This window comes from Mesoplodon bidens (genome assembly GCF_964165515.1).
Source record: "Mesoplodon bidens genome assembly, chromosome: 10".
Taxonomy (NCBI): Eukaryota; Metazoa; Chordata; class Mammalia; order Artiodactyla; family Ziphiidae; genus Mesoplodon; species Mesoplodon bidens.
Window position 1 is genome coordinate 71,437,221 of NC_138172.1, and position 18,006 is coordinate 71,455,226.

The following is an 18,006-nucleotide window of genomic DNA, read 5'->3' on the forward strand; positions in this document are numbered from 1 at the left end:
TTGAGAAGTTCATAAACATCCATAGGCTCTCCTGATTGTAAGGTTGGTGAAGTTAGAGTGGAGGGTATTTCAGTGGAAGAAAGTTGCATATATAATAGTTCTGTTTTGGTTTGTCAGCTTGAGGAAACCAGGCTCAGGGTATTTCTGGGCATATGAAAAACTTCCAAAGGAATAGGCCACATTATTAATGAAAGTATTGGTTATAAAACATATTTCTGAAAATAACCACATACAAATGGCTGGGGTCTAGGAACACACTCACAAGAAGATATGGCCATGGTGCCATGATATCTTGCCATGGTGCAAGCCAGTCCTGGGCACTGACAACAGATCTAAAGAATAAGTAGCTGGATATACTAGTACCAGGTAAACTCGACAAGTAGCAAAAGACTAAAAACAGTGTTCTACGAGCACAAGCATCCAGTGAGATGTTGACGGGAATTCGAGGCAAAAGTTTGAGGAATACTATGTACTATAGCACCTCTGTCCTCATCCTAGGTTCAGAAACCTGGAATTCCACCAGCCTTGGAGGAAATAGATGAGGGACAAAGTACAGAGAGCTGCAGTGTATGGTGCTAGTATGACGTGAGGATCAGCTCCACGTCCTTCCCCCACCCCCTAAAATAAAAACAGCCCTACAGCTGTCCTCTGTGCTAACAAGCCCACAGAGACCTCCCTATTCCTCTCCTGGAGCAGTTCCTTAAAGGCTACCTATGATTCCCTATACCAAGGAAACATCACAACAGAGAAAAGGGCCAGGGGAAGTGTTGTCAAATAAAATATAGGATTTCCCAGTTAAATTTGAATTCAGATCAATAATGAATAACTTTTAGTATAAGTATGTCCCAAATACTGAATGGGACCTACTCATACAGAAAACAAAATCTGTTGTTTATCTAAAATTCAAATTTAACTGATTGTCCTCTATTTTACTTTTATTGTCCCTGCCAGAGGGTATACATCCCTCTTCTATTGTTTATAGAAGGTGCTCAACACAACACAACTTTATGCCGCTCAAGAAGTTCAGGAAAGAGATGGTTATAGGATTCCCAGGAAATCTCTGGTCACCAAAATGAAGTAGAAAACCAAATGCAAAGAACTTAACAGATTCATGGAAGCACAGCATTAACCAATGTAGCATAATTAGAGGACGAAGAGACAGATTAGCCTGAAATGCAGCGAGATAGGGTGAAGCAGTATTTCTGAGCAAAGCTTTCTGGCTGAGGGAGGTTAAGAGGCAGAGAAACAGGTGTCAAAGCGCTTCTCAAACAATGACTGGGGTTCTAGTCAAAAGACAAACTTCACATGTGTACAGTACAGAAAGTCTTATTGTTTCCATGGTGGCCTTTTCAGTCACACCTACTCCCCACTGAATGTATATACTGATTGCGGTAAATATTAATAACATAATCATAAACATGAAAAACAGCTAAACCTAACTGTAGTAGGAGCAGAGTGGTAAATTCTGGCTTGGGCTGTAGGAGCAACTGATAGATGTTTTATAAAGATCATGTCTTATGCTCCAAATAAAGTCAGGGTTCATCTATCATGTTTCCAAAATACATTCCCTACCAAACACACTGACAGAAACCATTTTTATCTTTGTTGGTATAAATCCCAGAAAATCAGTTTTGAAAAAGGGAGTGCTGATGGAATTCTCGAGCTCCAGAGTGAAGGCAAATACTATAGCTCAGTGCAATTATTGTCTCTCATCGCAAGATGCAGTCTGATTATGCTATGGCCACAGGGAAGTAACAGAATTAAAACTGTCACATAAGGATTCTCATCTCTGACTGACCCAAGTCAAACATAGGAGAAAAAGAAGCTCTTTGATTCAATTCTATTTCTCTTGCTTTAGTGTCTCTGTGTTACCTCCAGAGGGGGCTCTGAGGAGGCCTCTGAACAGTGAAGACATACTTAGGAGCTTACAATTTAGGAAATACAACACCAAATTTATAAATATCTGACTTAGGAATGACCCATATCTACAAAACCATACAACCACTACCACTGATGCAAGAACAGCCCCCAGGCCGGTGTCCCCATCCCTAGGAGAGCAGGTGCTGTTGGAACCAAGCAGGACTCCATCAAGAGATGAGCATATGTGGCCATACCTGCTGCTTCACCACAAGGTTGGGAAAACTGTACCTGAGAGACAATTTTCAGCTCCTTCCCAAGTTTTTCCATGCTGTATCCTTGTCCTAACCTCCACAGGGGCTGGCGTTTCACTGGGAGTGGAACATTCTAGAAGCCAGCTGATCTTTCTCCCCACCCCCATTCCAACATATCATCCAGGGAGAGTTCATTTCAAAGGGAATTCTCAGAAGCATATCATTTAAAAACCAATAAGAGACTGAATCTGCTACACTTATCGGGCCTGTAGCCTCAAGGATAATCAATCTTACCACGACTTTTATCCCTGTCATCTTCGGCCACCCATAAGATGCAAGCCCCTCTGAGCAGCTGTTACCTCACATGTGACTCCTGACTTCCTTGCTCTACCTCTGCTCATCCCACCCATCCCTCCTGCCACTACTGGCCTCCCAGAGAACCTGTCCAAGGCTGCTCTCTGGACCCCACACTCCACTGTTGATTAAACTCTCTCACACGCTGGACATTCTCATGAAACATCCCCTTCAGCTCTTTCTAATCACTGAAATCTGACTCTCCCCTCAAGGATACTGCCTGCTCTGGAGCCCTCTCAAGTGGAGGACATTCATTCTCCTGTAGTGTAAGTACCAGAAGGGCCAGAGACAGTGCTGAGTGCTGGCCTTCTTCTGGGTCCTGGATACCATTTCAAAATCACTGTTTTGTTTTTTTTTTCTTTTAAACACCAAAGCCAAACCTTTTCCTCCTTTGAGATCTGTGCCATTTGGTTCTGCTACCCACTCTCTGTGATGCTGTAACTTAAGGCTACTTGGTATGTATATATGTATGTATAGATAGATAGACAGATAGATAGATAGATAGATCGATTGATCCAACAGTGAACAAACCAGGCAGCTAACCCAAGCTGACTTGGGCTCCTGGCTCAGTATTCCTTTCCGCCCCATTTCCTGCCAGTACCCGGAATGACTTCAACGCCCACAAAGAAACTCCACTTAACAACCCCAGCCTCAAAATTCCTTAACCTCCAGTGACCTGTGTGACCACTTCCATCTCACTTCCTCACTTCCTACTCTTCAATCTGGTTCAGTGAGCTTTCTGCTCTCGCAATCTTTGAAATTGCTTTGGCAAAGATCACTTGATCACTTCCCATCCAACCCAGTGGACTCTCTGTAGTTCTCATCTTACTGGACCACTCTGTAACATCCAATACAGTCAACCACATCCACCTCCTTGGAACTCAGTCTCTAGCCTGGCTTCTGTGGTCTCCCTCTCTCTTGACTGTCTTGCCTTTCAAGTTCTCCCTTGCTGGTTCTTCTGCCTCAGCCTATACCATCAATATTGGGGCTCCTAAGTGTTCTGCTTTTGGTCCTTTTCTACCCGTCTCATTGGACGACCCTGTCCACTTTCATGGCTACAAGTCCATGACAGATCCATATCTCTAATTAACCCCTCCCCTTGAACACTAAAGCTGTGTATGTGCTGGCTTAGACACTTCCACCTCATTCTCATTCTCAACATATCCATAATTTGACAAATAAACTCTCCCTCCAAACCTGCTTCTCTTCATGTATTCACTGCCTTGGTAAATGGCACCATATCTGCTCAGAAACCTGGGAGAAATCCTAGACTTTTCATCTCAACCTCATTCTGATCGGTCACAAGTCAGTTCTCCTTATGTACTGCAAACACTTTTCTCATCCTTTCAGTCCCTACTGTGTCTGGTTTGATTCTGGCCCTTTTAATTTCCTACCTCGATGGCTACTAGAACATCCTATCCACTTTCCCTCCAGTTTCCAGTTTACTAAGCACATCGCTATCAATGACCTTTCTTTAACAGAAATCTGGCCACATTACTCTCATACTAAAAAGCTGTAATGGCTCCCCACTGCCAACAAAATAAGTTCTAAATTCGGAAGCAAGTCTTTTAAGCTTCTCATGAGCTGGTCCCTCTTCAGCTTTATTTCTTGCTAAATACCATTCCATCCACACAAATCCTAAAATCCACCCAAATTAAACACTTGCAATGTCACAAACACACCATGTGTTCCACACCTCTATGCATTTGCTTGAGAAGTTTCCTAGTCCTCAGTGCTCTGACCTTTCTTCCCTCCTCTATTCATTCTGCTAGACGTAAATGTGATTACTCTGTGAAGATTTTGTTCAAGGCCCACCTCTTCCGTACCTGTTTCCTAAACCTGCCCAGGAAGAGTTGACCTTCCTCTTCCATGTCCCAAGGCACCATATACGCATATTCACGGTAAGTCCTCTTCTAGACTGTAAACCCTCTAACAGGCACTGTGTCTCATTCACCTTCTAATCTCCAGCACCTAGCACTGCCTGGTTCATTGCTTAAATTCAAAGAACATGTATTTAATGAATTAATTAGGAGTCACTGCCCTGCAGCTAAGGATAGTCCTTCATGCTTTCCACAAGCTCTGTAAAAGAATGTCTCATACTCTATACATCATCTCGAATAGCACAGCACTACACACGTTCTAGAGAGTAAATAAATATATAATTGATTAAAGAATAATGTTCTATTGCCAAAGTCTGGGCAAGACTCTGCATATGTGTGCGCACGTGTGCTTGTGTGTGTGAGAGAGGGAGAGGTAGAAAGACAGACAAAGAGAGAGAGAAGACCTCTATTCCCCTGCTGGCAGAGTGATAGGGCTGTGTTCTTAGCGTCCCAAGCAGGATACATTTTGTCATAAAAACAGTGCTAAAAATAGTGATTAGATTATATAATTCCTTTATTTTTCAGCTTTTCAATCATTTTTCTACCCTAATTATTCTGACTCCCTGTACATCTTGTTAAAAACAAGACAACAGGCTCCAAATGGAGTCACTTATGCTAAACCCCACATCACCAAATGGAGACTTAATTACAGTTTCGGCTCCTCCAGAAATGGAGTCTTAAACCAGTCAATCAAGAATCGCCTGGTGGGCCAATTCTATCAAGCATTTAGAGAAGAGCTAACACCTATCCTTCTCAAACTCTTCCAAAATATAGCAGAGGGAGGAACACTCCCAAACTCATTCTACGAGGCCACCATCACCTTGATACCAAAACCAGACAAGGATGTCACAAAGAAAGAAAACTACAGGCCAATATCACTGATGAACATAGATGCAAAAATCCTCAACAAAATACTAGCAAACAGAATCCAACAGCACATTAAAAGGATCATACACCATGATCAAGTGGGGTTTATTCCAGGAATGCAAGGATTCTTCAATATACGCAAATCAATCAACGTGATACACCATATTAACAAATTGAAGGAGAAAAACCATATGATCATCTCAATAGATGCAGAGAAAGCTTTCGACAAAATTCAACACCCATTTTTGATAAAAACCCTGCAGAAAGTAGGCATAGAGGGAACTTTCCTCAACATAATAAAGGCCATATATGACAAACCCACAGCCAGCATCGTCCTCAATGGTGAAATACTGAAACCATTTCCACTAAGACCAGGAACAAGACAAGGTTGCCCACTCTCACCACTCTTATTCAACCTAGTTTTGGAAGTTTTAGCCACAGCAATCAGAGAAGAAAAGGAAATCAAAGGAATCCAAATCGGAAAAGAAGAAGTAAAGCTGTCACTGTTTGCAGATGACATGATACTATACATAGAGAATCCTAAAGATGCTACCAGAAAACTACTAGAGCTAATCAATGAATTTGGTAAAGTAGCAGGATACAAAATTAATGCACAGAAATCTCTGGCATTCCTATAAACTAATGATGAAAAATCTGAAAGTGAAATCAAGGAAACACTCCCATTTACCATTGCAACAAAAAGAATAAAATATCTAGGAATAAACCCACCTAAGGAGACAAAAGACCTGTATGCAGAAAATTATAAGACACTGATGAAAGAAATTAAAGATGATACAAATAGATGGAGAGATGTACCATGTTCTTGGATTGGAAGAATCAACATTGTGAAAATGACTCTACTACCCAAAGCAATCTACAGATTCAATGCAATCCCTATCAAACTACCACTGGCATTTTTCACAGAACTAGAACAAAAAATTTCACAATTTGTATGGAAACACAAAAGACCCCGAACAGCCAAAGCAATCTTGAGAACGAAAAATGGAGCTGGAGGAATCAGGCTCCCTGACTTCAGACTATACTACAAAGCTACAGTAATCAAGACAGTATGGTACTGGCACAAAAACAGAAAGATAGATCAATGGAACAGGATAGAGAGCCCAGAGATAAACCCACGGACATATGGTCACCTTATCTTTGATAAAGGAGGCAGGAATGTACAGTGGAGAAAGGACAGTCTCTTCAATAAGTGGTGCTGGGAAAACTGGATAGGGACATGTAAAAGTATGAGATTAGATCACTCCCTAACACCATACACAAAAATAAGCTCAAAATGGATTTAAGACCTAAATGTAAGGCCAGACACTATCAAACTCTTAGAGGAAAACATAGGCAGAACACTCTATGACATAAATCACAGCAAGATCCTTTTTGACCCACCTCCTAGAGAAATGGAAATAAAGACAAAAATAAACACATGGGACCTAATGAAACTTCAAAGCTTTTGCACAGCAAAGGAAACCATAAACAAGACCAAAAGAGAACCCTCAGAATGGGAGAAAATATTTGCAAATGAAGCAACTGACAAAGGATTAATCTCCAAAATTTATAAGCAGCTCATGCAGCTCAATAACAAAAAAACAAACAACCCAATCCAAAAATGGGCAGAAGACCTAAATAGACATTTCTCCACAGAAGATATACAGACTGCCAACAAACACATGAAAGGATGCTCAACATCTTTACTCATTAGAGAAATGCAAATCAAAACTACAATGAGATATCATCTCACACCAGTCAGAATGGCCATCATCAAGAAATCTAGAAACAATAAATGCTGGAGAGGGTGTGGAGAAAAGGGAACACTCTTGCACTGCTGGTGGGAATGTGAATTGGTACAGCCACTATGGAGAACAGTATGGAGGTTCCTTAAAAAACTACAAATAGAACTACCATATGACCCAGCAATCCCACTACTAGGCATATACCCTGAGAAAACCATAATTCCAAAAGAGACATGTACCAAAATGTTCATTGCAGCTCTATTCACAATAGCCCGAAGCTGGAAACAACCTAAGTGTCCATCATCGGATGAATGGATAAAGAAGATGTGGCACGTATATACAATGGAATATTACTCAGCCATAAAAAGAAACGAAACTGAGCTATTTGTAATGAGGTGGATAGACCTAGAGTCTGTCATACAGAGTGAAGTAAGTCAGAAGGAGAAAGACAAATACCGTATGCTAACACATATATACGGAATTAAAAAAAAAAAAAAGTCATGAAGGACCTAGGGGCAAAACGGGAATAAAGACACAGACCTACTTGAGAATGGACTTGAGGATATGGGGAGGGGGAAGGGTAAGCTGTGACAAAGCGAAAGAGAGGCATGGACATATATACACTACCAAACGTAAGGTAGATAGATAGTGGGAAGCAGCCGCAGAGCACAGGGAGATCAGCTCGGTGCTTTGTGACCGCCTGGATGGGTGGGATGGGGAGGGTGGGAGGGAGGGAGATGCATGAGGGAAGGGATGTGGGAACAGATGTATATGTATGACTGATTCACTTTGTTATAAAGCAGAAACTAATAAAAAAAAATCTAGAAACAATAAATGCTGGAGAGGGTGTGGAAAAAAGGGAACACTCTTGCACTGCTGGTGGGAATGTGAATTGGTACAGCCACTATGGAGAACGGTATGGAGGTTCCTTAAAAAAACTACAAATAGAACTACCATATGACCCAGCAATCCCACTACTGGACATATACCCTGAGAAAACCATAATTCAAAAAGAGACATGTACCAAAATGTTCATAGCAGCCCTATTTACAATAGCCCGGAGATGGAAACAACCTAAGTGTCCATCATCGGATGAATGGGTAAAGAAGATGTGGCACATATATACAATGGAATATTACTCAGCCATAAAAAGAAATGAAATTGAGCTATTTGTAATGAGGTGGATGGACCTAGAGTCTGTCATACAGAGTGAAGTAAGTCAGAAAGAGAAAGACAAATACTGTATGCTGACACATATATATGGAATTTAAGAAAAAAAAATGTCATGAAGAACATAGGGGTAAGACAGGAATAAAGACACAGACCTACTAGAGAATGGACTTGAGGATATGGGGTAAGGGTAAGCTGTGACAAAGTGAAAGAGCGGCATGGACATATATACACTACCAAACGTAAGGTAGATAGCTAGTGGGAAGCAGCCGCATAGCACAGGGAGATCAGCTCGGTGCTTTGTGACCGCCTGGAGGGGTGGGATAGGAAGGGCGGGAGGGAGATGCAAAAGAGAGGGGATATGGGAACATATGTATATGTATAACTGATTAAATTTGTTATAAAGCAAAAATAAAAAATAAAAAAATTTAAAAAAATTAAAAAAAAAAAAAAAAGAATCGCCTGGTGGGCACTAGACAGGCAATCTGCCTGACAGACCCTTGACGTGCCCCAAAGGAAAGTGACCTTGCCATAACCAAGCTGCCTTTTGCCAGTATAACTTCCTTGTTCCCACTCCCTTCTACCTGCAAAAGTACTTCATTTTGTACAGACCCTCAGAGCTCCTTGCTGTCTGCTAGATTGGATGCTGCTTGATTCATGAATGGTTGAATAAAGACAGTAAGATCTTTAAAGTGTACTCAGTTGAATTTTTTTTTAAAACAGTCTCCAAAACCCCAGCTAAACAAATACTCCTGCCAACTCTACATATTTTTTCCTTGCTTTCCTGTTTTCAAGTCTTTGCTCATATTAATCTTTAAACCTGGAATGTTATATAATGTTCTTCCCTCCATCTTTGAATGTCCAAACTCTATCAATCCTTTGAGGCCTAGTTTCCATGTTGCTTGCTCTGTAATGTCTTTCCTGATCTACTAATTAAAACTCTTCCCTTCTCTTTTGAATTCCTGTAGTAGCATGTCTTGCAGCTCCTGCTTATAGCACTTGTTATTTTATTCTCTGCTCTGTGGGTACTAAACCAGGCCCCAATATTTAAATTAAGCTCTCAGAGCCAGAGAGCATTTCGCAGTTCACCTCAGTCCTCGGTCAACACGTACCCTGGGCCCCTCCATGCGTATATGGAGGATTGAACAAATTCTCCCTCCGTGAGTAAGAGAAAAGAGGCTGGAGCCTCCAGGCCGTGGCTTTGGCTTTCAGGTCACTTTTTGAATGCCAATGACATCACCTGTGAGGAGTGGGTTCCGTTAGCATCTCAAACCGTTAAAGGAAGGGGTGAGTCATGAGGGACTTCTGGAATATTGACTGGTTCCAGTAACTATTTGGAACGTGCAGCCAGAGAACTAAAACAGAAAAAAAAAAAACCAAAAAAACCCACAACAAGACAGCAACAACAAAAACCCCAAACTATAATACTCCTTCTATTTTAAAGAGAACACTATGAATGACTCTTTGCAAACTGTGGGATTGAACAATCCCTGTCATTATTCCAGTAAAACTGAAACAGACATTTAACCTCCAAAACAACAAAAGGCCCTGAAGCCCCTAACCTCCCTCTGTCTTGGCGGGCACCTCATGCAACGACTGGGGGTGGGGTTCTCTGGGAAACCACGGGTTGGGTTTCATTTTCTTTTCACACAAGAAATTTGAAAGAAGTCATTTTCAGCCTAAAGTGGGGGTGAATTGAAAAAGGGGGAGGGTTACTGAAGAGGAAACAGTTCCACAATGGTCTCAGAGTGGAAGATGGTCAAATTTACTTGCTTTCTGCATGAAGACAGGGATGGTTAATAGAATCTGACAACGCCTACATAAGGCAGTAGTACTTTCCATCCAAACAACGTGCTTAGTAAAGTTTTGCATTTGGTATAGTTTACACAAGCCTCTTGTATATAAAACAGTGCACGAATATAAGCCTAATCACCTACTAGGATGTTAAACACTGCAACAAACTATCCCATCTACCTGTTGCTTTGCAGCATTGATTCACCCGCAGCAATTTTCATTCTAACTGTAGTTTTGCCCAAATAAAATCAATCCCCCATCAATCCCCCCCAAATGGTTAGATTATTATCAGCCCATTTGTGAGCCTATTCCTACTTAAAGTCATTGCTAGAACTATATCCAATGACAGTGAAAACAACTCAGAAACCCTTTCAGCTATAAGGCTTTTCTCCAAAACTCTTTTACCTCATTTGTACTTGGACTTTGCAAACAATTTCCATTATTTTTTCAGTGATTTTCTCTTCAAGTGAACTTAGTTCATCCTCCAAACAAAACTACAGTCTGTCTCAATAGCAATATCAAGGGACAAAAAGAGTTACTGAAAAAGTTAACTATAATCGTGAGTTAGGCGAGAGATTATGAGATACTATGGGAAGAATAATTATGAGAAGGGAGATGGTGTGGGCAAGAGAAAATAGAAATAGAAAAGGTCTGGCATACAGCAAGGGGCTGGGCAGTGATATCAGAGGCCATTTCTGCACAGGCACAACGGTGTGTGTCTTTGGAAAAGGCCAGTAAAGAGAGTTCCTTCCATCATGAGCATGCGGTTCTAACACAGGAACTGATTGTGACGTTTCATTTCGGCAGAGACGCCAGTGCTGTATTCTCTACAGCCAATGATGCCAATTGTCGCTGGGCCACGGGAGGCACCATTTCTCACCTCTGTAAAGAGCCTCACCAGCCACCCAGAGACCTGGGGACCAATCCTCACCCTTACCCGCCATAGCCAATTAGTCGCCAAGCCTTGCTCACACTACCTCCTGGAGTGTTTCTGATCTCCCACCTCTCTCTCAACATCTCCATCCTCTGGCTGGGACTACTGCACTGCAACAGCCTCCTAAAGGGTCATCCTGTCCTGCATCCTCTGCCAATCTGTTCTATGCATGTCACTCAACCTGTCTTCCCAGCCTCCCACTCCCCAGATCCCACCACACCTGCCTTTTCCACTTCATAAAATGCTCCTTTCCACCACAAAGACCTTGGAAGCTATTGAAGTGATTCCTTCTGCTTGCAATGTTCCTTCCAGCCACACCCCTACTCTCATGGCCCTTTTGGATCTTCCTGGTCTTAACCTGAGGTAGAGCCTCCCTGGTGTGTGCTCCCCAGTCATACAGAGGTGCACTTTTGCAATTAATTGCTCAAGGTTCTCTTCCCTGTTAGTCTGTAAGTGCTCTGAGGTCAGGGACTGTGCTGGTCCGTGCATGTCCTCATCTACAATATGGGGGTAAAACAAGAACGTATAGAATAAGGATTAGATGAGTTCATTCAGGTAGCACACTTTGAATAGTACCTGGTACATATAACGACTGTGTAAAGCTCTAGCCATATGATAATAATCGGCACAGTACCTAGAACAAAGTGTGCACTCAGTAAATATATATTGAATGAATAACGGAATGAAAAATATGATAGTTGAACTAATGAATTCACCAAACCACAGGACCTCTTTTCTTCCAACCAGCTGTTACCCATAAGAGAGTATAGAAATACTGTATGGAAAACCATCACAGAGAAGAATGATTGCTTTTCCCTGTCTACAGCCAACACGATCAATGGTAAAAATAGCATTTTTGTTTCCTGGGATTTTGAATTTATCCTACTGTGTTGCTAAAGAAATATTCACAGCAAGGAGATTTGGAATTAAGAGATAAAGGAATATAGCATCACAAAATACACTTCCAGGATTCTCAGTCTCGTCTTTATTAACTAAACAGTGTCCTTCTTAATGCACACCATACTCTTTAATTATTCCCAAGCTAGAGCCTTTAGAAAACCACACGTCAGCTTGTCCGTCCCAACAAATGTTTACACGGAAAATTTCAACCTATGTTGCCAAAAGGGAAGCTCTTCACCCCTTTATTCTAGTACATTCCATACTTCAGATTCCTCAGTGTCTTTAGGAGAAAGGCATTCGCCACATAACTATACATCATGCTCTGCTGGTCTAACAGAAAGAGTAACATACACAAACCAACCTGGGCTTCTAGCATGGTTCTGTGGTTGCTCTTGTGGCAGTACCAACACACTTATCAAAGGCTACACATGGGGAAGGTGCCTCAGTGTTAGTCCGACCCTGTCAATCCTATTATCTGACAAAATTGTGTGTATTTATTGTCCTTTAAGGTAGACTGTGATCTTATTTTAAAATTATTTTGCTGCAGATAGCTCATTTGGATTTAGAAATAAACACTGTTTCATCATGTTAGTGATGATCATTCTTTCCCTCCTCTATTGGAGGAACATTTCTGTTCCTTTCTCTAGAGTTAACTTTTCTGCTGTTGTCCTGGACCCTCTATTTCAGCCTCTGTGACAATCCACACTTCGTGTTTTCAGTTCAGTCATCAACTTTAGAAACTGGCATTTAAGAGATTTGATAGTTATAAAAAATTAATTCTAACAAATAAATTGTGAGAGCCTTTGTCCTTGCGCATTTAAAACTAAAGGATGCTACATTGCATTCCATTATGGAGAATGAATATTCTTTTTAGGATGGATATACTTTCCTTGGGGTTTTGTGTTATTGCTGCTGCAGCTGCTTCTACTACAACTTCAAAACTTCAAGAAATGTTAGTAATATTAAAAATGATAAGATTTACGATGATGAATGTAATAATAAAATTATAATCATTTACATGTTTGTTTATTTTATATGGATATATAATTTGACAGCCTATGTCTTCTATTTACAGTTATATAGTTTATGTATATAAATAAATATAACTGACCTGTTTTTCCGTGGAGCAAACTGGATCTGTACTGAGAAGTGCTGGAGTCCGGGGCCTGAGTGGGAGCTGAGGGTGGCAACATCCTCGGACCTCCCGGGTTCCCAGGTGGGAAGGGGGAGCTCTGGGAGCGTCTCAGTTCACTTCTGTCCATGCTGGAGAAGTGGAGAGCGTCCTGAGCTTTCTTCTTTTCCTTCTTTAACATATTTACCAAGATATCTAAAACTTGACTTAAGGATTTAGTGACTCATGCTAGATTATAATGATCAAAACACTCATTTTCAAATGAGATTAATATTCCCAATAATATTTGCTATTTGTCATGCAGTAAAGATGGACTAAAGAAAGACTTCACCTTCCTGAGGTCCTTGATACAGTGATGGATCATTTTAGGAGGCTGCTGGGTTTTCAATACGGCACCATTACCATTATATGAAACATTAGCAAACCCAAAGGTCTTTAAAATCTTCTGAGTTTAAACCAATTCGGACTAAAACTTTTATGAAAGGGTTTATAAAAAGGAAAATGAACACCAGGTAGTAGTAGACAGTGGAGCTACGTCTCCACCTGTGAGCAAATAGGACTTTAATGCAGGAAGCTGCTCTGGAGGCAGCAGGATGGGGGAGGGAGGGAGGACGCCAGAGCCCCCCCCGAGCTGGCAGGTCAGCCGAGTCAGTTCTGGTGGCCAGAGCACCCCCATGTCCAACACATGCTTCTTTAGTGTATATTCGAATGGGGCTTGAAGTCACTTTCTTAAAAAGTCTCTAATGTTTGGTCCCTCTAATTTCACCAAAAAGAGGTGAATTATTGGTAAAGATATATCATTTTTAAATGCCAATTTTGTGGGCCATTTAGATCTATTAGGAGCACTGATGCTGAGTGATAAAATCACTCCTTTCTACACTACTTCACTGTTCTTTCAGGTTCAAGATGTCAAGAAGTCTAAGGGGTTCTGCCATCATGAAGAGAAAAGACGATACTCCCTCTTGAGAATCTCAGAACTCTACCTGCATGTGCAGTGAGGTGAATTCAAGGCTTTCACCAGCCCTAGAGATGACTTCATTAAAACAGGAGTCTGAGGAAACACGAAGGTGGCGTGGGAGGGAAGACTGCTACGTAGAAAGGAGTGGAGGGGGGGGGCATCAAGGTACACTCATTCTTGCGCAGGTAACATGGAATGCACTTGACTTCCATCCTCCACCTCAGCTTTGACCTCAACTTTTTGGTGATTTCTGGAAGCACTATCAGTTTTTCTCTCACATGCCCTGACATGGCCTCCATTCTTCGCCTTAAAAAAGCATGTATTTACCAAAGGTGTTCACAGCTTCTGTGGTGTCTAGGCATTGGCTCTGCCCAGCTCCCCTACTCTGCTGTGTGGGGATGATTAGCAAGACCACCATACACTTTCACTGTTTCGTGCACGGCCATGGCAACATCCTTTCCTTCACTCAATGATACTCATTGGAGTATGCCAGGCAGTACAGTATTCTAGGCACAGAAATAGAAAGATGAAAAGGCAGACTGGTTTCTTGCTCTCATGAAGCAGATGCCCTACTGGAGAAAGACAGATCTCCCTCTCTCCCTCTCTCTCTCTCTCTCCCTCCCTCCCTCTCTCTCTCTCTCTCTCTCTCTCTCTCTCTCACATACACACACACACACACGACATTAGAGGGTAAAAGTGCCAGAATGCTTATTTTTAAAAAGTCAAGAGTGACTGAGTGGCTGCTCTCCACGGGGTGCTCAAGAAAGGTTCAAGCCTCCAGAAAGGCTTTTTAAAAAGTGACATTTAAGCTGAGATCTGAATGACAACAAGAACCAGACAGAGGGAGGGCATCTAAGCAGAGCAAGTGGTGAGTGCCGAAACCCTAAGGAGAAATGAGCTGGACGGTGGTTCCCAAGCAGGGGCTATTTCACCACCCACGGGACACTTGGCCACGTCTAGAGACACTTTGGGTTGTCCTTCTGGAGTGGAGGGTAGGTGCTGCTACTCGTGTCCAGTGGGTAGAAGCCAGAGATGCTGCTCAACATCCTCCACTGCCCAGGACAGCCCCAGTGGCAGCAGTGCTGAGGCCGAGAGACCGGGTGTTAGAAGAACGACAGAAAGGCCGCTGTGACCGCAGCCTAACACGTACAGGGTGGGGGAGGAAGACGCGAAGCCAGGGGCTGGGCAGGGGCAAGACCATGTGTGGCCGCCTAATTCGCAGGAGGGAGTGTGAATGTTGCTCTAAGATAATGGGCAGTTCCTCGATGCTCTTCATCTGATTTACATTCATAAAGGCCACAGTAGAGATGCAGCTTCTCTGCTGCCTCCCTCTCACCTTTCCTTTGTCTTGCCCCCCTTCCCACTCCCGTTTCACTTGGGCCTTCACTCATGCCAAGTGCAGTGCTGCGGACTAAGTGTCACCTTGTTATGTGTTTTGTGAAGGGATGTCCGAACTTTATTCAGACTGATAATGTCACTGAAAGGACACCATTTTCCCTCCCTTTCCAAGAACATTCCATGCTGTTCACTGTCATTTTGTTTGCAGTACTATCTTTTCTTGAGCTCAAGTATTATCACTTTTTCTCCTATTTTAAGCCATATCTTTCTCACTCCTCCTATCACTGTCCTGGCCTTCTTGGTTCTACCAAAAAAGATATGAAAATATTCTCCAACTTGACTGTGAGATACTATGAAATTTCAGGAGGCTTTCTTGGTCATTAGCCCTTGATAAATGTAAGCTTTGTGACAAGTACATCTTAGATGCTCTTTTTCCTTCTTCTGAGTCTGCCCATTGTCTGTGGGGTCCTATCTTCCACGACATAACACTCTACAGCACTCAGAGCACTTGCCATAAGGCAGCTTACCGACTTTGCTTGGCACTGTGACGCTGGCGAGAAACAGCCTCACCGGGTAGTTACAGAGATAATGGATGAGGAGCTAGGATGTCAACCTGGGTGTAAACTTTAAGTTTAGTGCTCTTTTCACCATGCCTCCCACACACCCTCACTGCAAATATGAGTCTCAGAAGGCGGGAACCCTGCTGGAGTTGTTCACAGTCAGTAAAGAATCCAGTGCAGCCCCACATGGACAGCGGTACCTGGATTTACCAGTGAAGAATGATGTATGTCTCTCTCTCACTCCCTTTTCAAAATAAACATATATGACCAAGCCTAGACTGTTCTCTCTCTGTCATATCTCATTTCATTCCTCCCATACACACAGACATTCATGAGCCCAGAAGGGGATTAAGGAGTTGGTAGGAGTATTTAGGGGAGATGATCCTAAACTAGGATCAAGGCCAGGAAAAGAAGCAGAGCTCAGACTGGGGCTGGGGCCAGGACTGAGGTCTAGGCTGGGACCATCTCTGGAGATGGATAGCGTAGGAGAGAGGAGAAGGAATGCAAGGGTGACAACATTGTGGGCAGTGCTCAGAGACAAGGGCTTGTGTGGGAGTGTAATGCACAGTCAAATCTACTGTTACTGGCCGGATAATAAAGCAGCTCAAACTCACTTGAATCAGACATACAGGGTCTGCTAATACTCAACTAAAATTAGAGACTGAAGTTAATCAGGCAGAGTGCCTACCTCATAGTTGATTTGGTTTTACCTCTTTATTACTGGATTTCCTTCATGTAGGCTATTTTTAGGAATTTTGCACAATAGCTAAAGCTAAAATGCCTTTTAGTAATTTTTAAGAAAGGAACAAAAGTATTTGCTCATGAAGAACTGACTAAAATCATTGCTTGTGCATGTGTAAAGCCTGCAAATGTAATGAAAATGTCAAATCTTTTGCAAGAAGCTTGAAAGGTAAAATAAGAAACAATAGTGAAGAAATGCTGGGGAGACCTGAGGTCTAACCACCCAGTAGGGGCTTCTTAGCAGTAATCACCTGGTCTGTAAGAGAGGCACTCCCATGGGCTGCTAACCATTTTCAGCACCCAATATGTGCTGTCTCCTAGAGCCGTAAGACTTCTATCCCCAACACTCATCTACACATTTGTAAATGGAACTCAAAGCAATAGATCTGGCTTTTAAATAAAAAGTTACATTTAAACCAATCTCTGCTCTTCATAAGCTAAATACCATTTGTCATTTCTCAGCCATCATTTGAGTTTCACCCACACACCAGCCACAAATTCTGGGCCATAGTGAGGCTGTGGTCAGCCCAGTGTCTGGTCAGCTAGCTAAAGATAACCAGCTAACTTTACTGGCTCACGACTAAAACAGAAAGAGCACTGCAGAGTAGTCAAAACATATACTAAAAGAAATTTAATATTGAGACATGGTGTAAGAAAGCCCATGCTTTTCAATAAACCAAAATATCTCCCATAATAGTAACTATATCTGGCTAAAAACAAAGTAATTTTTTTCTTTTATAGCAACTCTGGTTTTTACTAGTTCCTACCGCGTGTTTGCCGAAGGGATATTTTACTTCTAAATGGAAAGAAGCAATGTGAGCTGGAATCTGGGTGGGGAGCTGGGGTGTGTGGTTAGGGGAAGACAGCTAAGTGTTCCCCGCTTCAAGCCAGTAGAAGAAGACTTTCTAATCACTTCAGAAAGGATACTGATTTCATTGTCCCTCTGCTGTAGAATATCTCGTAGCTTTTTATATTCTTCCTCTTTTAATGGTTCTTGACTGTTTTGATCTTTGATTTCAGAGGAGGCTATGCTTGTTCCATGGATCTTCTTGTCATTCAATAGTTTCTGAAAGATGAAACAAGATCTTAGCGTCCATACCTCAACTCCAAATGTCTTTGTTTCTTTGATTCTTTCCGCCTTTACCAATGCCTTGCACAAATCAGGCGTGTGTGTCCTCCTCTGACTCCTTGACTTGCAATGCGGTTGCCTTTGCTTGAATGTGTCTTTCTCCTCCTCCTGCCTGTCTTCTTTCTGTCCTCCTTCCTCATTCCCCTCCCCCTTATCTTATCTCTGCTTCCCTAAACCAGGGAATTCCTGCTCAAACATTATCTCCTCTTGAACTCTTTCCCTTTCTCCATAACCCCATACCATTAATTCACACTTTTAAAAAAAACACTTATCATGTATTCTAATTATTCTTTACATATTTGTCTTCTCCGTGACTTACTTATTCAACTTTGCCTTCCCTACGCCTGGTCCAGAGCAGATTCACAACAAACGTCTATTATCTTAATGAAGTAT

At 42.1% G+C, this 18,006-nt stretch overlaps 1 protein-coding gene across 2 annotated transcripts in view; it reads right to left on the reverse strand.

Moving 5' to 3' along the window:
* The window catches only part of KIF6 (kinesin family member 6), a 419,445-nt gene that overhangs the window by 195,426 nt on the left and 206,013 nt on the right, over positions 1-18,006 (reverse strand). For both annotated transcript variants that reach the window (XM_081246112.1, XM_081246111.1), the window contains exons 12-13: positions 17,412-17,550; positions 12,867-13,082 (exon numbers count right to left, since the gene is read on the reverse strand). In XM_081246112.1, the coding sequence (XP_081102238.1) occupies positions 12,867-13,082; positions 17,412-17,550 (355 nt within the window). The remainder of the gene's footprint in view (positions 1-12,866; positions 13,083-17,411; positions 17,551-18,006) is intronic.